Source organism: Mizuhopecten yessoensis, unplaced genomic scaffold, assembly GCF_002113885.1.
Source record: "Mizuhopecten yessoensis strain PY_sf001 unplaced genomic scaffold, ASM211388v2 scaffold11033, whole genome shotgun sequence".
Classification (NCBI taxonomy): domain Eukaryota; kingdom Metazoa; phylum Mollusca; class Bivalvia; order Pectinida; family Pectinidae; genus Mizuhopecten; species Mizuhopecten yessoensis.
The window spans coordinates 954,638-981,528 of record NW_018408845.1 but is presented as its reverse complement, the minus strand read 5'-3'; the positions used below and the strand labels follow the sequence as shown (position 1 = coordinate 981,528).

Genomic DNA, 26,891 nt, shown 5'->3' with positions numbered 1-26,891 from the left:
ACCAACTATTCAAAATTTATTGCCCGCCAAAAAAGCATTAATATTTGACCTTTGACATATTTTGTGCCTTTGACCTTTATAATACTGGCCTGTCAGTGGTACACGCATACACACACACTGTGGCAAGGTTATACTAAGTATACAAAATTTCATCAAAACATCTGTAGCCAATTTGAAGTTATGGACCAGATAAAAATTTAATTACAAAATACAAACTACCGACATTCCACTTATAATTGAGTCCTTGACCTTTAGTTAAGGGTCATAAGTTGTACGAGACACTGTCTTCTACCAAGACATATGTGTACCAAGTGGGACCATAATAAATATCTGTAGCCAATCAGAAGTTATGGTCCAGACAATACTAGGACGGATAGACAGACAGACAGACCTACATCAAGCAGCCCTCTAGTTTCTCCTATTTCACTGGTAGGGAGCCCCCCAGTTTTACTGGTGGAGGACTAATAAAGACCTACAATAAAAGATACTCAGTTTCATTTTGATAAGGAGTATTGAAACGTACCTATAATTGGTTACACAGGGCAGATCCAGATACAGTATGTTGTGAGGATTTCCAGATACTTCATATTTTCACTTTTTTCTTTACGCAGTTATTCAGAATGCCCTAATCTCAGGTAAATCATCAGCATCACCCAAACTCCTGCTAAATAGTACTCTTAACTTGACGATGTCAATTACATCGTCTCTTATTTCAGGTGTTTTTAACACAGATAACGATAACATGAAGACCACTACGATAGGGTGGTCTCTTAACACAGGTGGTCTCTTGGGCTGGTCTGTCCGATCAATAGGTCTGTCATACGGACCAAGAGACAAAATGTGTAAGTCTATTTTCTGTGACCTTGAGACAGCTGAAGACAGTATATACACTTGTCACCTGTGGCTTTAGACAGTGCATATACCTGTCATCTTTGACCTTGAAACACAGTGTGCATGTACATCATCAGTGACCTTGAAACACAGATCATGACTGTCACTTGTGACCTTGAGACACAGTGTATTTTATAAGCCTACCATCTGTGAAGTTGAGACACTGAGTTTACATGTAGGTCCATCATTTATGACCTTGAAGCATCTTAGACAGCCTGCCATCTGTGACCTTAAGAAGCAATGTATATGTCTTGAGTGAGATGGAGATACATGTATGTATAACTCAGCCATGACTTTTCACTACCTATAATAAACATTCCATAACCTCAACACTGAGTTAATTCTATGATAATAATAATTTCAGGTTCTTATAATTTATACCGCTTTATCACAACCTAGTTCGTAAGGTCGTCTCAAAGCGGATCACAAACTATTATCTGTGGTTATAGGGCCTTACAACCAGTCAGTATCTTTCTCAACTCCCTGGGGAGCATACAGCCGGTACTGCCATTTAGGCGCTCTCAGCTAGCATTCTACAATTCTAGCACTGCCCAACCACATACTCATTTACAGCTGAGTAGACTGGAGCCAGCGGAGCAAAGTATCTTGCTCAAAGATACAACACAGTACTGTGCAGCGACTCAAACCAGCAACCCTTTGGTCACGAGCCCGGCATCCAACCACTAAACCACCGTGCCTCCTGGCAGCTCCTATCACAAATGATACTGAGTGAACACTTTACTAATTGAGACTGGCGAAACATTTTACCACAGTATGAGACGGAACAATACAGTACTGTAGTAATGGAACTAACACCTAGTGCATTCTCAAGCAAGACAATCGGGTATTTTTTATTCAAACAGGCATTTAAATTATAAACACTAATAAATTCCTTTTAAAAAATGCATCCTTTAACAAAAAGTTATCAAAAGATTTATTGCTTTTTGATTTTTTTCTGATAAAAATCTATTATTGATATTTTTTTACTTAAATTTTATGTATATAATATCTAAATATGTATGGATGTAGTTAAGCTGCCAACTAAGTCTGGCAGGGTAAAATGACTTATGAATTAATTATAGATTTCTTATTTGAAATATGGTAAATATTATGATGGGATTCTTCAATTTATAATAAACAGCAGTTAATTTTCAAAACCCAATTTCCTTAAACTGAAGTGTGAACTATACGTATTTAGAAGGTTAAATATGCTATTATGGTCTATATACTTGGACATGGGTGTTTGTATAATATAATTTCTATACCTCTAAAATTTGATTGCAATCTACTAGGTTGAATAATATTAAAACTACAAAGTATCTAATAGATGTATTTGATTTTCTTTCGTTATCTTTCTCAAAACACTACCAGTGACTGAGCTTTAACTAGTTTCATCATTACCATCATCATTATTCCACAACGAAACATCACTGGAGAAATCCTGACAATGGCGTCACGACAATTTCTTTTGTATTGCATCTTTTTCTGCATATTTACTGTAGCCAGTTTTTTTGCTCTTATCCTCTTTACGGGAATCTGTAGGAGGTGATTTGTCACGAGGATCTGGCTTGTAGGCATTGGGAGGTAAGGGATAGAGGCCGTCATCCTTGTCTTTTGGGTCATCGTATAATACAAACTTCTTGAAAGCTGTAAGCAGCGCCCGACATTCCATCTCATCATTATATGGACTTGGGTCATACTTTTCCTTAATTCTCTTCCGCTCCTAAAGAAAATCAGAGCAAAAGAGTACATTTTACTTCTTAACTAAGCTAATTAAAATATCAGGTATTTATTCAGGTAGGTGGAAACAAGGGATTTATATTTGTTAACACTTCTTCTATAAATCAAATAACTTAAGTAGTTGGTAGCACAAAAATTAATATTTATGCAAAGTGAAAAAAAGAGGCCCAACAGGGCCTGTATCGCTCACCTGAATATTTAAGCAGTCATAGCAAAATATTCTCATTAAATATTATATTGCACTAAAAATATTTCCCTCACAAACATAGTTGGATCCATCTGCTGAAACTACCAGCAAAATATTATTATAAGATTCTATGCTTTTTTATTCTTCTTCAGAAGTTGCTTGACATATTTTTCCATGTGACCTTGTAAGTAGGTCAATGTCATTTTCCTTCTCAATTGGTTAGCTCTATTACAAAATGCTACCAGCCAAATCTTATGAATCCATTCCTTTTAGTTCTTGAGAACAAATCCTTTAAAATGTTGTTGACCTCCGTCACCTCTAAAGTAGGTTGAGGTCATTTTCATTCGTAAACATTGGTGAGCTCTATCCCAGGAAGTCACCAGCCAAATATTATAATTTTATGAATTTTAATTCTTCAGAAGAAGTAGTTAGAACTGTTTGACATATTTGAATGCTGTGACCTTGAAAGCAAGTCAAGGTCATTTTCATTCGCAAACTTTGTTTGGCTCTTACCCAGGAAATAACCAGCCAAATATTAAGGTTCTATACCTTCCAGTTCGTCAGAAGAAGTTGTTCTAAGCGTTAGATATATCTGACTCCTGTGACCTTGAAAGTAGGTCAAGGTCATTTTCATTCTAAAACTGTGTTGGGCTCTTTCCCAGAAAGCTACAAGCCAAATATTTAGGTTCTATAACTTTCAGTCCTTCAGAAGAAGTCGTTTTAATGATTAGATATGAATTTGACACATTTGACCCCTGTGACCTTGAAAGAAGATCAAGGTCATTTTTATCCTCAAACTTTGCCGGCTCTATTCCAGAAAGAGCCATCAATCAAATATAAAGATGCTATACCATTTAGTTCTTCAGAAGAAGTCGTTTGAAGCATTTGACATATTTGACCCCTGTGACCTTAAAAGTAGGTCAAACTAATTTTCATTCTCAAACTTTGTTAAGCTCTATCCCAGGAAGCCACCAGCGAAATATAAAGATTCTATACCTTTTAGTTCTTCAGAAGAAGTCGTTTGAAGTGTTTGACACATTTTACCCCTGTGACCTTAAAAGTAGGTCAAGGTCATTTTCGTTCTCAAACATTGTCGGGCTCCTACCAACAAAGCTTTCAATCAAATATCATGACTCTAGGCCTGTTCATTCTTCAGAAGAAGTTAACGGACGATGACGGACGGAGGACGTCGCACCATGACATAAGCTCACTTGCCCTTCGGCTAATGATATGGTAGGAGAAGTAGTGTTTTCACTACTTATAAACTGTCAGGTTGTCTTACCTGATAATCTGTTTCATTGTTAAACTGTCATGTTAACATTGATGACAATGGCTCATCATTTTAAATTAAAAATCTTCAAAATTGAAAACATTGAAAAATCTCTATAGTTATCTAATAATAGAGATTTTGCAATGTTTTCAATTTCAAATACAACCGGTACCATAACATTGATGTCACTAGCCCTTCCTCAAATATACAGTTGAACCTCGTTATCTCGAACCTGTTTAATTCAAAGCCCCCATTTATCTCGAAGTATTTCTTTGGTCCTGGCCAAAGCTCTTCTTTATCTTAGTAAATAAAGCTCTGATAATTCGAACCCTGAAAACTCGAAAAACTTGGATACCTTGAAGTAAGATATTGGTATCAACAGCGTAAATCCAACATCAACACATCGTCTACTTCATGGTATTTGAGTTTCATTTTGTCACTTATTAATTATTTGATACAAATAAAATTCAAAACTACAGCATCTCACCATTCCGTGTTTATGAGCATCTTTCGTGAGTTGACTAGCATGAAATCGGAAAAAAAGTTTTACGATAAAGCTTTAGAGTGTTAAGTGTGCGGACTGTCAAAACCACGATGTTCACAACAAAAAACAAATTTCATCAATCGATGTTGATCAACAGTATTCTGTACTTACTGCAAGTTTAATGATTTGTACACCACAAACAGACCACAGTCAAAACCGGAAAATTGGTCACAACACGCGGTCCACAGTTAAAATTACAACCTAGGACAGCTTCACTTATGGCTTTGAAAGTCGATCAAAAGATTTTAAGAACAATACAATAATTGCTGTTGATTACATCGAGTTGAGGAGGTGTCAGGTGTCACATTTGGTTTTAATGAATCAATGTGTTACATGTACGATAGAATCTGTTCGTGTGTGTTTTTATTTAAAGAATCAACTATGCATAACATTACGCTCTATTACAGTGATTTGAGACTTCATTTTCGCATTGTATAGTACGAAGTCGGAAACAGCGGAATAGTTCTATTTTTAATGTAACACTTCAGAGGTAAAACTTGACGGACCAAATGCAGATCTGGAAAGACTTTTCCAAGACACTTAATCACTAGGCCCGTCCATATTTAATAACAACTCACAATAACCGTTTTGATCGCGTTAAAAGAAAGTACGTTTTACGTCCTAAAAAACTTATACAGGTATTCATTGTAAAATTACAAACCTGTATTTGTTATATTGAATATGTATACCATTCATCGATTGATTACAAGCATTGGCTATCAATAAAATCAATAACTGCTAGTGCTATGTCAAAACAGCAAATTTCATACCAAATATATGAACCTACATAACTTGAATACTCGGATAACTCGAAGTTTTCCCACGACCACGTTGACTTCGAGATAACGAAGTTCGACTGTATTTACAGTTGAAGAAATTTTTGAACTCTCTGGAGATTAACGGTAATAATTTTATCAAAACATTTTGTACTGGTACAGTTTTAAAATATATCGGTACTATATGACAATTTTCTTTGGCTCAAGTAGACTTACCTTTTCCACCAGGTCTGATTCAAATTGTTGTAGCTGTCGCTGGAAACCGAAATTAGGATTGGCACAGCTACGTGCTCCTCGTATGGCATTTACAGCGTCTCTCCAGCCGAGACTAGTGACCGTCATGATGTAGGCAGCTGTGACTGTGACACTTCTGGACACCCCAGCAATACTGACCACAGCAGCACAAGATGTATTTCGTTAAAAATATATAGTACTATAGGTGTAGTACACCATACTTGCCAACATTTTGGAATTTCCATGGGAGAGATTACGCTTGCTCAGAATTAAAAGCATAAATAAAATGTGTGTTTGTTCACCCCAGGTAAAAAATGCCACTTTGTAATGACATCTTTGCAGTTGTTCTTTCAGATGTAATCATCAGAACTTAGAAAATAGGACTACTTCAGCAAATTCACTGGTTAAAAATGCTCAGTTTTAGGGCCCAAAATCGGGAGTCTCCTTCCAAAATAGAGAGAGTTGGCAAGTATGATAACACATATTTAACAAAACAAATACATGGACTAAAATCTACTGTCACCCTTCTGAATAGTATTTCCTGTTTTTCATTGGTCAATCATGTTTTTGTATGCCTGTATGTCCCTGCATGGACAGTAGGTAACTGTTTCATTATCTACTATCATGTGCATGTGGTCAAAGGGAGGTAACTCACTGCTCAGCCTAACCTACAAGATTCATTTCACATACCGGTGGTACCAAATAGAAATCTTACATACACTGTATTATAAATGTTTCAAAGGTATCTACTGAATTCATATCTGTCAAAAAATAAATTTTACAATTTGGCTCAGGTAAAATGAACCTGTATCCCCACGGAACAATGTAGATAACCTATATTATCTACTAGTTTATTATAATGTTATCTATTTTATCTGCCAGTGGATTATGATGTAACCTGTAGTACCAATAAGTGGACCAATATGTAACTTCTATTATCTACCAGTGGATTATTTTGTAACCTAAAGTACCTACCAATGGACTATGACGTTGCCACCTTTGAGCCGTGCCTCGTGGATGAAATCTATACACTGCGGGAAAAACTTGGTGAGGGTCTGTTCGGGAGTGTCACTGGCTACAATACACAGATACTCCTTGTCCTGTGTAACATATCATCAAAACATGATTTGAAAATAAATAAATACAATCCTCATAAATCTGAAGTCACAAGCCATTCATTTCGATGTACTACTACTACTTTCAAGACATTTGTGATGTTTTTCAGAGTTTAGGGAGTTCACAAGTGCCTACACATATCTGTTTACATCAATCAACTTTCACTAATCTACCTCAGATGGAGATATCCCACGTCATACCCCATGTTATCTTGTCCGATCTGTCTTGTACCTTTACGTGACATTTCGCAGAATTTTTACACTGCGATGAATTCATCCCCGCTTTAACGGCTTGAAATTGACAATCTGCATTATAAATATTCTGTTTTGTCGTATTGTTTTGATGTTGTTAGATATCTGATGTTCTAGATAAAATATAATCTACACTGTATTATACATTGTCTTCTATGTAAGGACAGACTACATTTTTACATGGAATCATTCAAATTTAGCTTTAGTAGTGTAGAGGCCATTTGTACTGGAGATACTTGCAGTCTTCAGCAAAGTTGAATAGGGGTTTTTTTTCCGAAAAGGTGTGAGAAACAAAGTGTCGGGCTAAGATTCTGTAACATCCCAATAATGTATCAGAATCTTAGCTGTCGACTGAGATAACCCCATCTTGCTTACTTACAGGGAATATATTTTATCAATCAGTGACCTCCACGCTCCTCTCTGGTTTCAGAGGATGACTCTTATGAATAATGTTTTAGATTCGCCAACTCCCATTCCTGTTTCTATATCTAGACAAAGCATGAACTAAAACAGGAAGTCAAAAAAATTGTTCATAAATAACAAACCTCCAGGATCTTTTTGGCATTATCATGTATAGACAGAATGTGTGTGATTTTGTACTTTTCCAGCTGCTCAGGATCCTTAGAATCCCGGAAGTTTCCGACATAAAGTCCAGGAATTATCTGTAACAGACAGGTAAACAATGACAAAATTTGGATGATAATGTAATAAAGGACTATTATAATATAGTATTACAAAAAATACCTGTACTGTGTATTCCTGTCTTGTAGACTTACACTGAATACTCAATGAACATTTTAAAGCAGAATGTTTGCCTCACCAATACCAAATTCACTAATTTCTTGGATGTTAATTTGTCCTTGTATGTTATTTTTAATGTCATAGTTAACATTTTTACACTTTTATGACAATTATTCTTGTTTTCCTGGAGTGGCTTGGCAAAAGTAACAAAATGGAATAAGACTTGCGAAATTCCATTTAATATTCATTAATCTAATCACCAAAACGATAAGTGATATTTTAAATAGGGGACTACGGAACAGTACCTATCATGAGGCACTGATAGCGAACAAATAAAACAATTATGCCCGACACATTTAAGTTACATTTACTATAGTTTCAATATGACTGACATAGAACATGATCTATGAAACGACAGTTTATAAAAAGCTGATCATTTTGTTTGACGCATTGCGTTTTTAATTTGAACATATGCTTACCTTATTCATTCCATTGCCCATTTTGTTATGACAATGCCGTATCAATCGACTGGAATGTCCTCTTTTACTGTCTGTTAACAAGATATGAGTATCTTAGACCATACCACAATCTACATGACGATGGAAACAGGAATCTTTCTGGAGAATTTGCCGACTGTCAGATACCGGAAGTAATCCAAGAGAAGAATGGGATAGCACTAATGGACGGATATTTTTCTTAAAAATGCTCCAATATCATGAAATTTCATAGAATTTCCGCTGGTTCCTTTTAATCAAGCACACGTTTCAAATACTAATTCTTATGTTAAATTTTCAACAAATTGAAGTTACTTTTCTAGATTATTTAAGTCCATTTACAGAACCAAAATATTTATAACCGGAGTTAGCGTAACTCCTGACGACACCTCAACCCGGATAAACCCCAAACGTTAACTTGGCTTAGGGTACATTCGCGTTACCGGTTGAAACGGTTGAACCGGTTGAACCTGTAAAGAAAACGACAGGTACAGATTTGGACCGAGGCTGACCTCAGGAAAATTTGGCACGTGTAGATTGAGGGGTTCAGACGTACCTGGCCGAAACTAAACTGCTGAATATTGCTAGTTTGCGTTATTTCTTTCTAAAACAATGTCAAGCCACATGTAGTTTTTAAGATACGTTATGTAATTTAGTGGACGCGTGAGAGAAGGGCATAATATTCTTGATACATTGTTTTTTATTCTCCGAAACTGTGGATTTTTAGCTCTGCTTATAGAACGGTCCAAGTGTGTTCGTTTATCGTGGAAAATTTCTGCGCCACACGTACCGTTTCAACCGGTAACGCGAATGTAGCCTAAATACCAACTTTCAAAATTGGACTAGCAGATCATGCAGGGTCTTATTTATCAAATCATTTATGAATAGCTTACTATAATAAACGATTCTACGATATTTTAACATTACACTCATTAAACCGCATGGAAACGCTGTTGACAAACTTACTACTGTAAACGAAAGGCTGTTAACCACTACAGGTGCCGAGTTTTATAATTCAGGGTGCAAAGCACCTCAGTGTGGTTACCACAGGTCAAATGCAAGCCTGAAGAACTCTAATGAAGAAGGTTTTTTTTGGGTTTTTTTTTCACATTTGACCCATGTGATCAAGTAAGACCATCTTATGGTAGTAATAGGTCAAAGTTACTTATTCTTACTTATTCTCAAACATGCAAGCAGCTACCAACAGTAAGGTATTGATTCGACAAGCAGGGCGCAATTAAGGAAATAATAAAGATCCCAAATGTTGTACAGAATGGGTGTAGCATTTTTTTTAACGTTTTATGTCCTCAGGTAAAGGGCACAGAAACAAATCCGAAATTCCCAGATTAGTTGCCTCTTCCAACATGCTGTGGGTAAAAGCAGGTACATGTTTAGGCCTATTCTTTTCTCAGGGCCCAACCTGAAGGGATGATTTGGATGAATGGAGAACGTCAATGGGAAGGGCATTGTTCATAGAGAGTGACTGATGACCATCTGTGGAGGTGTTGTGGTGTTATAGATTATTACGAGAAACAACCGATATTGCGCAGAAAGGAGGGGGAAATGACTGTAACACAGGTATTAGGCCTCGTCTGGCAATACACGGATAAAATGTGACCCAACCATATATTTAAAATAACCTGTTACCTAGAGATCGTCTTAATTAGCATACTCATTCCTATTGTACATTTCATTATTAACTGACCGAGAGTTAATAACACTCACGCACACCAAATTCTGTAAGACTGATAAAAAACAAAACCCACTGTATTCATTAAGTACACAAAACGCATTTAAAACGTTGTGCCATTGGGCCTGTATATAGTCGGTGTAAACTGGAAACTGAGATTGTTTAAATAACCATGTTTAGTAAGATTGCAATGCAACGATATTTTACACTAGTGGCTTTTTTTCTTATGATTTTATAGACTGGTGTGGATTTTCGGTATTGATCGATATACTGTATTTGAAATATACCCTCATGCCAAAATCCACCAACTAACCATACATAAATGTACATAGTAATGATGTAACTAAGTAATAACGCACATCTAAACATAAATAGTGGAACCTTATACCACTGATCGGAGTACCGTACTGAAATAGCATGCCGAAAGCACCAAGCAAAATAGTCCAACAGTCACATTACACTGACTGTAGCCATGATCCTAAACACTAAACGGAACACTAGTTCAGTGCTTTGATATATCCAAGCCTTGGGACCGAAACCCATTGCTTTACTTACAGAAGCGAACGTTCATTATCAAGGCCAGATGTGAGGTATTGCCAAGCAGGACGCACGGTTTTAGGATGTTAAGAGAAAATATAGAGATTCCAAATGTTGCAATAGACGCAGCAGATTATGGCCGCGTTTCTGTCATAGTTACAACATGCAGCTGTCTCTTACAACGTACAGTGTGTAAAACATGTATACAGGCCTTTATTCTTACCTCAATGTCGGACCTACAGTGGGTAAAAAATGTATACAGGCCTTTGTTCTTACCTCAATGTACGACCTACAGTGGGTAAAAAATGTATACAGGCCTTTATTCTTACCTCAATGTCCGACCTACAGTGAGTAATCATGTATACAGGACTTTATTCTTACCTCAATGTCCGACCTACAGTGTGTAAAACATGTATACAGGCCTTTATTCTTACCTCAATGTCCGACCTACAGTGGGTAAAACATGTATACAGGACTTTATTCTTTTATTAATGCCTGACCTACAGGGATGATCTGGAGGGGGAGAACGTCATTGGGAAGGACAGCGTTCATAGAGAGTGACTGACATCTGTCTGTGGAGATGTGGGGTGTTATTAATTATTACGAGAAACAAACTATTCATTGCATAGACAGACATAGATAGGTATCTACCTGGATTCGGTCTGTGTTAGACGGCCCGGTGGTCCATGATTTGTTTAGATTGCACCTTCTCCTCAAAGTTTTATCTAAATATTGTTATAGTTGGTAGTTTATAACACTTACATCGTTCATTTTACATGTTATACATGTTCCTTACTTTATTATTTACAGTTTAGGGAGGGTTCCTCATTCATTTTCCCCCTCACTTCACTTTTCTTGTAAGTTTGCCCACACGCAGGTTTGTAGTAAGCTTCATTGTAAGTCTCTCTAATGCCTAGTCAACCTGCTTTTGGATTGGTTAATTGTGTCACTGTTAATAAATTCCTCTGGTAAGATGTTTTAGTCGTTAATTTCTCTCACGTTGGAAAAAAATGGTTCTAATGTAGTCTACACGTAATTGCATATGATTAATCTCGGTCATTTCAGTTCCATATATTGATAATTAATATATACGACCGTACTGGCATGACACGGTGGGACACTGGACTTTTATTACACGAAGAGATATATATTTGCTGAAACTCACAATTCACCCCTAGTTGGATAAACACAGACCCAACCACACATATCTAAAATAACCTGTTACCGAGAGATCGCCTTTAAGCGAGCCGCTTTTTTCATTTTGCATCGAATTTTCACCTGATCCAAAGTATAAAACACTCATGTACACCGAAATACTGAAAGTTCGGTGAAAGGGCACTATCTCTTACGTACACGACGCGTTATTTAATCGCCTCTAATTGACTCATTCATATTCGGTGTAAAATGTAATCAAATCCTGCTGAAATAACAGTGTATTAGTAAAACTTTGACTAACAGACCTACACCCGTACACACAATACATTATATATAGTAACCTATGTCAATACTCATTTATATATTACGCATATCAAAACAACGGGATTATTAATTGTAACTTATACCGATCGGATCATACCGACACACATAATTTCACATTGAAGAATGACTTCTGATTGCTTTATGGACTTAAACTCGTTTATGAGTATAATAAAATTATCGGCATCAGTTTTTAAAGGAGTATTCACGGAAAAGTGATTGTTTAAATACAATATTTAGTGATCTATTAAAGGTAAGTTATAGTTCAACAGTTATGATCATTTCCCAAGATCGACAAGTTAAAAGCCAAGACCGGCCCTGTCAAATGCATTTAAAGTATAATTGATTTAAAACATAATGGAATACATTTAATTTGTATCAGTTCAGATAATATATATAGAACATTAATACTTTAGTCTGTCTATATGTTTTGTAGTACAAGTTACAACAATAAACAATGACGAACCATACCTTTTGTAGACGACAGTGTCTAAATCTTGATTAAACGCTATTGCGGAAGTTAAAGCAAAACTTGAACAAGGAAACCTACACACCAACCTTTCCCTTGGTAAATAATCGTTTGAATTAAGGAATATATCGCCGTTGATTGATTGATTGATTGGTTTTACGTCCGCTTCACTACCGAGTAGTTCGGTTATCTTGCAGACTAACATATATCGCCGTGTACAATCTTAAATCTTAAGTATGGCACATACCTGTAGCAGTGTTATTATTAATTTTTTAGTAATGATATCATTTATTTCCGTAACCCGAGTGTCGAAGAAGATCCCTTCCGATCAGACAAATATCTATGACGGTGTGATATTAAGTCGAGTTTTGACGAAAACAGCGAGATGACATACGAGTTTGATATTACAAAGATTAATACAAACGGCGGAAAGCACAATTTTTGGAGAATGTTTGCAACGCAATACAGAAATGATCTATATATAACGGGCAGTCTCTTGCATAGGTATTTATTTTAAACTTTATATGTCATTGATTACACATGTGACATATACGTGGACCTAAAATTATACCTGTAGTACTATCTGTAGTTAAATCGAAACTACTGCAATGTAACGATGTCCAGTTCATGGGTTTCCCATATACGTACACTTTGATATGTATTTCATTTTGTCACAAGTATTATTTACTTCTGTCACAAAGCGATCAATCAATTTTTAACATTTTTAAGAAAGGCGTTCCTTTTTAAGTTTCTCCCAAATTATTTTTTCATTTCATTGACAAGATGTGAATTTCTATTTATTTATCACAGCAACAAGAAGTTGTGCTTGTGCAGATAATCTGTATTTCAGGTGATTTCAGTGATTCTTGGCCGAGACTAAATGGCTGACTATCGCTGGCTAACGACATTTCTACATAATATAAACGTAGATTCATTTATAATGTTTGGGTTATGATATAAAATTAAGATTACGGGAGCGATATTTATTTTGGTTTATTTCTATTTATTTGACAGAAATCACTGAAAAGGAACATATAGAGCTGTACCTAATAGGCCAGTCCACTTCCAGTCCAAGTGTTTGAGTCTACTTTGCCGAACAGACCGAAAATATAGTATGTAACTTGGAAAAATATAGAACCAGTTACCAATGATTTGCAGAATGATTTTTTTTCCGCTATAAATTATTTCCATTGGTCCTTGTTATTCTCTTTAGTCGTTATTAAAAACGAGCGCTGGATTAATGTATACTCCGTCTAAAAGGAAACTAGTGAGGTATATGTGCCTTTATGTTTAATGTCGTTATGTTTTAAGTGATACTGTTGTCTTTCATATCGTCTTTGGCTTCCATATTTTACGCTATGGTATGTAATCTGGTATTTTTGTGGTCTACGGAGAAAGACAAAGATGTTATGATATTTGTTTTAAAATAAATAAGACTATCAAATACTAAAATGTAGTTATGTTAGTATACTTTTATACCATTTTGTTTGACATTGTCTAAAAGGGTAAAGACATTATTACTATTTACATTTCTTTATAAAAGAAAATGTTACACTTTTAAAGTTTATTTGTGGTGTCCTCCACCTTTTAATTCACTAACGATAGAGAAGTATTTGAATGGCCAAGTTTAAGATGTGCACATAGGCCATAACTCGGTGTAAAACAAAAGGAAAGAGGAAACTTTTCGTTTGATAATTACCTTAAACAACCCCCTGACTTAATACTCCGTTTTATATAAACAATCTTTTTATATATGCCTGTTTAATTCACACATGTTTTCATAAACAGAAATGGTATTATTTTGGTGGGAATATCTGTGCTAAGGTAATAACTCTCACAATCAATTATGTGTTATGATTGTTGAAGCAATGTTCACCATTTGTAGGTACCCACTTGTTATTTGTTTGTTTTTGGTGGTGTTTTTTTTAAAATTTAAATTGATGTTGTTAAATGTGTACAGTCTGTACACGGACAATGATATTCATTACGTTATGCGTTGGAGCCATATATAAACAACACGAACACTGGCAATGATATCATTACGTTATGCGTTGGAGTCATATATAAACAACACGAACACTGACAATGATATCATTAAGTTATGCGTTGGAGTCATATAAACAACACGAACACGGACAATGATATCATTAAATTATGCGTCGGAGTCATATAAACAACACGAACACTGACAATGATATCATTACGTTATGCGTTGAGTCATATAAACAACACGAACACTGACAATAATATCATTACGTTATGCGTTGGAGCCATATATACACAACACGAACACTGACAATGATATCATTATGTTATGCGTTGGAGTCATATAAACAACGCGAACACTGACAATGACATCATTAAGTTATGCGTTGGAGCCATATATAAACAACACGAACACGGACAATGTTATCACTAAGTTATGCGTTGGAGCCATATATCAACAACACGAACACTGACAATGATATCATTACGTTATGCGTTGGAGCCATATATAAACAACACGAACACGGACAATGATATCATTACGTTATGCGTTGGAGCCATATAAACAACACGAACACTGACAATGATATCATTAAGTTATGCTTTGGAGTCATATAAACAACACGAACACTGAGAATGATATCATTAAGTTATGCGTTGGAGCCATATAAACAACACGAACACTGACAATGATATCATTAAGTTATGCGTTGGAGCCATATAAACAACACGAACACGGACAATGATATCATTACGTTATGCGTTGGAGTCATATAAACAACACGAACACTGACAATGATATCATTAAGTTATGCGTTGGAGTCATATAAACAACACGAACACTGAGAATGATATCATTAAGTTATGCGTTGGAGCCATATAAACAACAAGAAAACTAAGTTTTTGCATGCATATTCACACATTTAAGATTGTAATTCCATTGCATACATGTTTTACTCAAGACGATCCCGTTTTATTTACCTAATACGGTGAATACTATCAACGAGCAGCTAGACTGACAACAGACACTTTTACTTTTGTCTTAAGTTTTACACTTTAAAACATGAAATTTTATAATCAGTTTATAGAATGATCTCGTTCTATATTAAGACATCGATACTTCCTGTTTCGATTGGCCTTTTATTCCAATGCCATCATATAAGTATTCAAATATAACATTTGGACATCCGTTATATGTTTCAATTTTCTATGCGCAGATTTCGTTTCTCCTGTTGGGTAGGTAAGTGCACGACGAACACAGTAGGAATTTCATTAGCGCATTTTACGAAACAGCATAACAATTATGTCCATCCCTTGCATTATCCTTATTATATGTTTGTTTTATGTTTTTTTTTTAATGTTGTTTGTTTTTTAGGTTGTTACATTATGTTTTTCATTGTGATTGTTAGGATATGCTGCTTTCCTTTTGTATATTTAGTGTTTCATTTATTTTAAAAACATTAAATACGACCGTTCGTAGTGTTAGTACGGAAATATTGTTCGTATGAGTTTGGTTTGTTATTGTTGAACTATCAATCCGGTGGTTGGGTGGGGCAGTGGTAAGCGCACTTGTCTTTCTATCAAGTCGATTTCCCGATCGGACATGAAAAGGAATTAGATCAATTGATTAAATCCTTTTGTAAACAAATGGTTAAGTTTGAACTGTTAATCTTATCAAGAAAGGTATCAGGTTAAAAAAATAATATTTTTTTACAATAAACGTCACTGATGATTGACATGACTTGGGATTTGCTGATAAGATTAGCTGATATCATAGGTATACGCTGTTGAGCCTTTGACTACCAATTATATAAAATTACATTTCCGGAGTCAGATTTCAGAGATCAAATTCATTCTGAAATATTTTACAAGATGGATAAATATTACTCGAATTCACGATCGTCATTTCTATCCGCACCATTTGTTCAAGGTAAGTTGTCGAAGTCCAAAGACCTAAAGTGAAAGTGATAGTCATCGTGTAGTTTTATATACTTTTTGTAACACTTATATGTCACTTAAATTATTTGTATCAATGGCCATGTATACTATTTTATATTAAAGATATATTATTTAGTGAGACCTGTTTCTGGTATTAACTTGTCTACCACTCATGATAAAGTATTAACCTGTTCACGCTTTGTCCCCAGGTATTTACCACTCATGTTAAAGTATTAACCTGTCTACTCATTGTCCCCAGGTATTATCTGACCTGCATTTAGAATATGGGTTACATTATCTCTAGTGTTTGGTTTAACCTATGTGCAAGTTATATTTGGTTCATATCTTAATAGTGGAACGCATCAAAACTTCCTGGTTATACCACATACATATTCTTTGCAGATAAACTAGATAAAATGAAGGGCAATGCTCTTAACTTCTATGTTCTTATTCTAAGGTCACTTGGCGTAAAATAATTCATAATAAATAGGTGAGAAAAAGAAACATTTTTATTAGGGAGAAAATATCAATACTACGAACGCAATAGGTCCCATTCCTGTCATTGAAATGTTTACCGGATCATTCACAGCTTTGACAGAGGAGAGCCAAATAAGAATGTTGTGATTTCGTTGGCTTCGAAAACTCTTATTTCTTATCGGCATTGGCATCGATTTTTCACTACCACTGTCAGGTTTCAGGTTGTTAGACCAAGGTGTTTGTGTTCCGGCATTTTGAAAAGTGCGACTTCAGTCACTCTATCTTCAGCAAGTAAGTGATACTTATGTTTTGAACAAGTGAACATATGAACACATACTGATGAAATTTGTAGTGCCGAACAACTCCTTAAACATCTGAGTACAAGAAAGGTAAGCCGTTCCTTTACCAAATGTCGAACCGTTGTGTGACCTCTAATAACAGTTAACCGGACACCAACCATCAGACAGTACAAGTTTATTGTTTATGGGTACGTCACCACAAGTGGGTTAATATAATCTCTCCCTAACTTAAGTCTTGGTTCCATCCTTATGGCGGGGGTGATTATTTTTTTCTCACTTTGTGTTATTTTAGTCACAACCCAACCGACAGTAGTCTGGCATGTTTGTAACGATAACGCATGCGGTGTACGACTATCGCTTTATGACGTCACAATCGTCACTCACTTTTATTGTATCATAATTTAGGGGTGACAATCTGTTTTTTCCTGACTACAACATGAGACAAATACCCGTGAAGGGTAGGGTAAAAGTACGTCCGCAAATATACACAGAAGCATTTTTATTCATTAGGTAAAAAGAAATTCTGCTAAAATGTTTCGGTTGAAATATGCTAAATGTAATACTCATCAGTGGTACTACTTGTCGAGAGAATAAAACTACTTCCATATTTAAAGTGTACTGACACATATGTAGAAATACGGGGTAAAGGAAGAGATGCGTTTAAATCCCTACTGTTTTTACTACAGAGGTTATTCCTTGCTGCTTAATATTATGAAAATGTTGTTGACCAAAACAACGATCGTGATGACGATATTACCTCTATGAAAGGTGGCTCTCATTTTTTGTTATTTACGCCTTTTCTCAAAGATGATGAGTCTTATCAGGTTGAATAATAAGAGACAGAGCAGCAGTCGAAATACTAGGGCGGCTCGACATGACAGAACTACAGCATCAAACTTTTATTTACAAACTTTTATTGATTTATTTACTTATTTATTTGTTGATTTTTTATCGTACTTTGTTTTACTTGAGACCAGACATCAAACCGGATGTTTCAGTTTACGACTCTGTGAGTCACAATGTGTTCCCCAGTTTATCTATACCTGTGTCACCGAACATGAACTGATAAACATACAAACGGTCGTCTCGGTATACCCAGCCTCAAAAGAAATTAAATCACTTTGTGAAAGGAAACTGGCCCCGGTTGCTCAAAAGTTGGTTAAAGCTGACCAGTGGTTGGGGAATAATCAAAATACGAATAAAAAGTTAAAAAAACAGCTTATATCATTTCACTGTTATGTATTTTGGTTGAGACAGATAAGGTTGATGTGATTTGATGATTTGTTTAGTTTTGAAAGCCCTTGCTTCATATTTTTATTAATTTGAAAATTTCACTAGCTACTCGACTATTTAACCAACCTTTGAAGGACCGGAGCCTGAAGTATTAAATTCATGTTAACTGTGGAGAAAACATTGCATCGTAACAACTTCACAAAGATTTCAGAGACAAGTAAGTTAAAATAATATCCCAAAAAATCTAACTGGTGTGATTTTATCATTGTGGGGAAATTTAGGTGGCATGAATCCGCCATCATATAGTGAGATAAACAAATCATTCATTAATTAAATTTCAAAAAGTAAGTTGCTATATCGACTTATTTACCTTGCTTTGGCGATAGACTGACCTCACTATCTGATGGAATATCTATACCATGATACGGTTGATGTTTTGAATGGAACATTTAATTTCATGCATCTGAAATTTTCCAACAGAGGTTTTCTATTTGGGATAACATGTAAACTTATTTATCAGGTTGTTGTTGTTTTAAAGAAATCCGTTCTAGGAACAGATTTTGTACTTTACTATAAGTTTATTATAAGCTTATTATAAGTTTATTATACGCTAAAAACGTTAAATAGAATTGAATGTAGAAGTGAATAGAATGTAGATAAAATCGAAATACATTAAGTATAATATAAAGTTATCGTTTGACCATTAATGTTTACTTGAGACCAGACATCAAACCGGATGTTTCTTTTTCCGACTCTGTGAGTCACAATGCGGATTATGGTCCCCAGTTTATCACTGTTAAAGAAATAAATGTAAAAATAATATTTATGATGTGCGGTTCAGTACCCAGTCATACAGCAAGCTTTTATTAAAAGTTCAATAGTCAAATAAAAACCAGTAATACCACAGCATGAATTGAAATAGGCCGTTTATTATAAAAACGACGTAAAATAAAATCATGTATACAAAACATGTCACGTCGTTTCTTCCAAAAACAACGTAAAATAAAAACATGTATACACAACATGTAAAACATGCCACATCATACTGATCTGAATACATATAGGCATTATGCCTAATGAAAACNCCACAAAATATACCTCCATACAAAAATTGGCTGAGTTAGGGGATGGTGGTGGGAACAAAAGCTGAAATGTGCATCCTACCTTTGGCCTCGAGAAAAATTTGCTGAAGTGACGCTATTGTTGGTCACGTGATGTGTATCCCTACATCGGCAACGGTAAACCGGTCAGATTATGCGTCGCAAAAGGAAACTTGAGGCCAAGCTAAGAAGTACATCCGCATATAAAAATAGTTCTAAATAAAATCTGAACCCACATCATAAATGTAATTAAATTAACTTTGTATTTAATTGTTGTTTTATGATGTGCGGTTCAGTACCCAGTCATACAGCAAGCTTTTATTAAAAGTTCAATAGTCAAATAAAAACCAGTAATACCACAGCATGAATTGAAATAGGCCGTTTATTATAAAAACGACGTAAAATAAAATCATGTATACAAAACATGTCACGTCGTTTCTTCCAAAAACAACGTAAAATAAAAACATGTATACACAACATGTAAAACATGCCACATCATACTGATCTGAATACATATAGGCATTATGCCTAATGAAAACAATTATGTGACTATTAAAGGAGGGGGGCAAAACCGCCNCACATAGTATGTTTTAGGTGGTCTCCTCTGACACCGTATACAATGTCTCTAGTGAATAACGTGGCAATATTCGTCATAACAACTGAACACACAAATTGTCCTATTTGTGACAGCTGCTGACTATCCGAAAGGAATCCAATGAGCACTAGCGCCTGAGGCACATGACTGCCTCCTGTTGTGGTTATTGTCAGCTTGCATGTCCGAATATAAAGAAATAATAATACAGATACAGGTACACCAGCTCGTTAATTACATGCACATTAATTAATCTTCCTGTCATGCAGGGATGCCATGCATCCAATGCAATTAGGAGATATATATAGAACATTGAATATACAGACCATGCATGATAATATCACCTTCCTATAAAGCAGGGATGCCATGCATCCAAAGCAATTAGGAAATATATAGAACATTGGATATACCGACCAATGCGTGATAACCTTCGTTTGAAGCAGGGATGCCATGCATCCAATGCAACGAGGAATACAATGTAACTCAACAAAAATGTATCAGTTTAATTACAAAATCTTTACAATGTTTCTTTTTACGACTCTGTGAGTCACAATGCGGATTATGGTCCCCAGTTTATCACTGTTAAAGAAATAAATGTAAAAATAATATTTAACTGTTTAGATAATTTTCGTTTCAGGAATGGATATCGAAGACACAATACCTAGAAAAAAACGAAAGATGTCTAAAGAATGCTGTGGGGAGAGTAATCATGAACTCACGAGGGTCACACAAACTGAAGAAAAATCCAGAAAACGTCGCTCAAACAGGATATCACAAGGCTGTGAATCTTGTGAATCTAAGAGTATGAATTTTCGATTTGTTTTTTCAATTTCTTACTGCATCTTGATAAAAGTGTATAGTAAAGTAAAATGCTAATTACGGTAAATAATCTTCCTATTTATGTCCTCTAAACCACATTGTTTTTTATGCATTTCTTCTGATTACGTATCCCAAATGCAGTGTTATTTACCTCCGTCAGGTTTTCTATTGGGTGATACTTATGAAACTTATGAAACTTCGCATGGGTATTGGTAGCCTTATTTAGATGTGTGTTACGGTCATCAAAGTTGGCCGCTATGGCTTCTGATTGATTGACACATGTATGGGCGAACGCCAATGTGATGGCAACGCTCTTTCTCTATGTCTGATTTTGCTCGAACTCATTATGTAAATTTTGTATTACATCATTGTACATTCTTTCCAATGCATCATTTGCGACTACATGGGCACTGTGGGGGAATTGGAAATCTGCTTCCAACTGCGATGTGTGTTCTCTATGCACTATTCAAATACCCCTTGATGTTTATGATGAAACATAAAATTATATAGGCACCTAAATAGGGGTATCGTCTATAGTGCTACTGCTCTGGATTTTTAATTTACCATCACGAACCAAACTATGTCAAATAAAAATGTATTCTTCATTATATGGTTTAATGGATTAATCATAACACGATATGTCTAGTAAACTGAACATATATTCGGTTTTTTTTCTTCCACAGCCGAAAAGCCACTGGTGTTGACCAAAAAGGAAGTGTGCTCACCATCAGATGTATGTACATTTCTGTCTGTATAAATTATCGCATTATACAATCAATTGATGTCAGTATTGTGAAGAAGCACTAATAGATAGCTGTGCTCAGAATGGTTTACTATACCCTACGTGTATTGGATTACACACACTTTATCAGAGAAATGTTTGAATCTTTATCATTAAAACATGCATTTCGAAACATGATGTCCATTGAAGGTGAGTTCTGTATTTTTAATGTACAAAAAGGCAAAACAACTATTCTGCATCATTCGTACTTTTGAAACAAGTGACAGTGAAGAGCCATGTCTTTAATTCCTATTACAAATAGGAGTAATTATGACGTTACGAGTTTCATATTCTCAGCAGTGACATAGCAAACTCTACTGCAGCTGGCGTTTTAAGCCCTAAGTGATAAGTGTAGGAAATCATCGCCCATGTTACCTGTATTTTAAATCACTGGAGGCCGACATTCAGGTTTTGACGGGAGACAACATGACGGGTGCTACATTGTAGTGTAGGAAATCATCGCTCATGTTACCTGTATTTTAAATCACTGGAGACCGACATTCAGGTTTTGACGGGAGACAACATGACGGGTGCTACATTGTAGTGTAGGAAATCATCGCCCATGTTACATGTATTTTAAATCACTGGAGACCGACATTCAGGTTTTGACGGGAGACAACATGCCGGGTGCTACATTGTAGTGTAGGAAATCATCGCTCATGTTACCTGTATTTTAAATCACTGGAGACCGACATTCAGGTTTTGGCGGGAGACAACATGACGGGTGCTACATTGTAGTGTAGGAAATCATCGCCCATGTTACCTGTATTTTAAATCACTGGAGACCGACATTCAGGTTTTGACGGGAGACAGCATGACGGGTGCTACATTGTAGTGTAGGAAATCATCGCATTTGTTTCACTCACTACTTGTGACTCCATCGTGATGTTTCCCGTCAAACCAAAGCTACCAAGTAGGTCAATTTAAACCTGACATTGCAGGTTATTGGTTAAATGTTCATTGGATATTGAAAAAAAGGGTTATTTTTCAGTTTTGTCTGATAGACACTGATGGTAATTTTGTCATAATGGCAATCATGAAAAAAAATCAAAGTCTACGAATTCCCATTTATAATTACCTGTAGAGCATAAGGATATTTAAAATAAACGAGTCTTTAATAATCAAAACTGAGTATAAACGAACTTGTAAGCCACTCTTTTCCAAGCTTTCGGGCTTAGCCCTTCGTCAGGGATCAAATGTCACTGGACCTCTATGTCACATCCATCTTGACAAACATGTTGAATAACTATGATACATGTTGAATAACTATGATAGTTATTCAACATGTTTGTCAAGATGGATGTGACATAGAGGTCCAGTGACATTTGATCCCTGACGAAGGGCTAAGCCCGAAAGCTTGGAAAAGAGTGGCTTATAAGTTCATTAATATTATTGCGTTCCCTAAAGGAACATAGGTTTATAGACAATTAGTTAAAACTGAGTAGTTTTCTTTTTTTCTTTTAAAGGCGGACAAAGATTGCAATGATCAAGAAATTCAAAGTAAGTCTAAGTTATACTGAAATTGAAAACGTGGCAAACTATTCCATTGCTTCCTTTTATGACGGAAATGTTTTGTGTACGGATAGGTTTATAATTCAGTGGCGTCTTCAGGAGTTAGAAATTAGAAATCATTATCAGATGCGAAGTAATAATATATGTTTTTCAAACTAAAACGATTGTGAAGATGAGTCTGTAAATGTTTTTATACATGTATACTAAGAATATATGAAGAATCCCTCTCCAAATTTTTAAAGAAACCATAAGAGGGATGCCTTGAAAAAATTAGTTGTTTTTTTTGCTCGTATTTCTTTAGGAACAACAGAGGATATAGCTGTAAGTAATGACAGTCTAGGGAAACTACGAAGAGGTCCGTTGATACGATATGATCAAGAACAATAGTTGAAGACTGCTAGATGAACAGGATACTGTCATTCCAGATATTTTCATATTACAGTTTTTCAGCAAGGTCAAAACTTATGGCTGATGGTTAATTTAATGTGCGCGACTTTTTAGCTCACCGTTCGTCAACTTTTTGTTTAAACAACTTCTTGTGAAGATCCGAAAGTCCTTCAGTCATGGTATTTGGCAAATCACAATCTAGGATGGAGCCCGACAAAGTTTGCGCACACCCACCCACATGTTTCTCTGTCTGAAGCCATCGGATGTTATCCACTGATTAAATCGACGAATTAAAAGAAAACGTTTTTCGAATGTGTGTTTATCTAAAATTAAGAGTTAAACCCCGTTCATTGCTGGGGCGTGCACATCCACTCGTGTCCGCACAACAAGCTTGTGCTGCTACACCAAGTACAAACGTTCGGTATTACTAATGTATTATAACACAGTTTGTAAGTAATATATTATAGACCGTTTATACCTAGATTATCTATTTGTCAGTTATCTTAAATACTGTAACACCTCTGAGCTAATGCTATTACATCACTCTTACGATTATCCGATATGGGATAACTTTTTTTTTCTTCCAACAGAAACATACATATACATTTTACATAGTAATATCAATATACGCACACATACACATGCATACATACATACATACATACATACATACATACATACATACATACATACATACATACATACATACATACATACATACATAATATATATATATATAATACATACATAGCATATATACATACATATGTACACACACACACACACACACTAGGGGTGTCACAATACGCCAAGAGTGTATCACGATATACGTGTATCGCAATACCGAATGAATATATTGCGATACGTATCGCGATATATTGTCATAGGAAAGATGTGCTCGATTTTATGATAAGTTGTTGTCAGACTTCTTCTGAAGATCTGAAAAGGCTGAAGCCATGACATTTGTTCAGTAGCATCATACGATGGAGTCCAACAAAGTTTGTGAATGAAAATGACCTTGACCTACCTTTAAGGTCACAGGGAAAAGACAGAAGCCATGACATTTGGTCAGTAGCATCATACGATGGAATCCAACAAAGTTTGTGAATGAAAATGACCTTGACCTACTTTCAAGGTCACAGGGATAAAATGCCGGTAGGTCTAAACCTTCAAATGACTTCTACTGAAGATCCGAAAGGCATAGAGTCATGATATTTAGCCAATAGCATCGTATGATGGAGTCCTACAAAGTTAGCGAATAAAATTGATACTTTCAAAGTCATATGTCCGTCATGCGTCCATAAACAATTCATATTTTTGACTTAGTGACTTATTCACCAAAACTGCTGCACCTATTTCAATCAACTAGTTCTCTTGGATGGAAATGTACATGTTCAAAGATATAAGACGTTGGCTATGATGATGTTGATGAGGAAGATGCAACCAGGAAGGTGAGGTTGATGATGATTTTGATGAAAATTAATATATATTGATGATGCTGCTGCGGCTGCGGCTGCTGCTGCTGCTGCTGCTGATGATGATGATGAATGTGATGCATGTTCTTGGACACCAACCTTATATAACGATAAACAAATAACAACAAACAAAACCCTACAACACACTTCTGAATATCCTTAACGTGTCAAGTCATGCTCTTATTCCCCCACCAGCATCCTCTGTTTTAGTTCAACAACATTTGCACATGAATATGCCCTTGCCTTACGTATACTTTCAAGGTGACAGGGGTCAAATAATTGTTAACCTTCAACCGCTTCTGAAGATCCAATCCACCTAACTTCACAATATTTTGCTAACAACTCAATTTAACAAAACAAACAGGTGAGCGATACAGGCCCTTCTGGGTCTCTTGTTTTATCACATAACCAACAACTCGTTTGCTTTACAATGGTGTGTGGCAATATAAATATTCTGTTTTTGTTATATGTATTGTTTTATGTTTTTTAGATATCTGATAAAATATAATCTACACTGTGAAAACATTGTCGTCTTCGTAATGACTAACTAGTTTTACGCGGAAGCTTTCAAATATAGATTTAGTAGTGTAGATGCCATATTTATTTGAGGCCCTAGATGGAATATTTGTAGTCTTACGAAAAAATAACTTAACCCAGGGACGTATAGTGAAGTAAATACTGTCCCTGCTTAACCCAATCTAGCTCAGTTACAGGTTTTATTGAGATAGTTCAGTGGATTTTATCACGCATTATTGTGACTTTGATGCTGAAACATATATGTCAGTTGTCCTTATTTTGATATTTTGTGTTTAATTCCTATTATAGTCTTTTCCGTTTTGTCCATGAGCTTTGATCTACTTGTTTAATGTATTACATGTTTTTATTTTGCTTCATCGCCTCATCGCTTTTAAAACCAGCGCATTTTTATATAATTAAATGTATAATGACTAGTCATTTGTCATGAATAATGGGTCACAGTCTAGTTCTTTTGTTTATGAGTTAGCGTTGCTATGTTTTGATTATTTTTGCATTACTTCGGCAATTGATGTATTTTGCTTACATAAGCTTGCCTATGAAACGATGTTCAAACAGTTTCACCATGATCCGATAAACTTGAAATGATTTTGAATGTCCTTTAGTTATGAATCTTTACCTATGCAAAATACTGGTAACATACTATATCACAAATTCAGCAGACAAACGCCATGTTGGCCTTTCAGCTTGAATTCCTGGACCTGTACCTTCATCTTGTTAATGTAATGTTAATTCCTTACTGTAAAACATTGGTATATTAACATGCAAAAATACAAGCAGTTCCATTCACCCTACGTTGTGATTTGCTGTCAGTTATTGATGAAAATAATAATTATATTAATGAAAAGAAAAATGGAAAAACACAAGATATATAAAATAATAAAAAGTTTCAAATTCGTAATGTATATCAACATTCGTTATATTTTCAATTCTTTCGATGGATGAAACAAATTTGAATGAAATGAAGATTTCTTAATCTAAGGATTTTTGGAACTTGTTTAACTATAATCAATAAACAGAACAAAAAAACGAAATGCCAATAGAAACTTTTAAAAACTTTTTTTACATAAAAGAGGGTAACAACGAAGATGAATTTGTTGTTATGAAGGACATTGTTAAATAGAATAATTAATGGTGAATTAACAAATGGGGACGTTTAAAGAGCTATAAAGCTTTGGGAAACAAAGTTAGTGCTGATTAACATAATAATAGACAGGCATCGTATTCTATTTTATTTAAGTAAACCTTTCGAAAGTAAATACAAACAAATGTTAACTAGATTTAGGATATCGTCTCACAAATTAAATATAGAAACTGGAAGACATATCATAACGTCATACGC

The 26,891-nt window shown here is 35.3% G+C and overlaps 2 protein-coding genes across 2 annotated transcripts; one reads left to right on the top strand and one right to left on the bottom strand.

Annotated features, from left to right (window-relative positions):
• Positions 1-1,327: 1,327 nt before the first annotated feature.
• Positions 1,328-8,428, bottom strand: LOC110464781 (dual specificity protein phosphatase 22-like). Its single transcript, XM_021520174.1, has 5 exons — positions 8,230-8,428; positions 7,555-7,671; positions 6,618-6,742; positions 5,625-5,796; positions 1,328-2,614 (listed from the first exon to the last, which is right to left on the bottom strand). Exons 1-5 carry the CDS (start codon positions 8,248-8,250, stop codon positions 2,345-2,347), a joined length of 705 nt encoding a protein of 234 aa, XP_021375849.1. The 5' UTR covers positions 8,251-8,428; the 3' UTR covers positions 1,328-2,344.
• An 8,609-nt stretch (positions 8,429-17,037) lies between these two features.
• LOC110464782 lies at positions 17,038-24,145 on the top strand. The gene is made up of 5 exons (XM_021520175.1): positions 17,038-17,108; positions 20,679-20,843; positions 21,544-21,593; positions 23,108-23,141; positions 23,455-24,145. Exons 2-5 carry the CDS (start codon positions 20,681-20,683, stop codon positions 23,538-23,540), a joined length of 333 nt encoding a protein of 110 aa, XP_021375850.1. The 5' UTR covers positions 17,038-17,108; positions 20,679-20,680; the 3' UTR covers positions 23,541-24,145.
• The last annotated feature ends 2,746 nt before the right edge of the window (positions 24,146-26,891 follow it).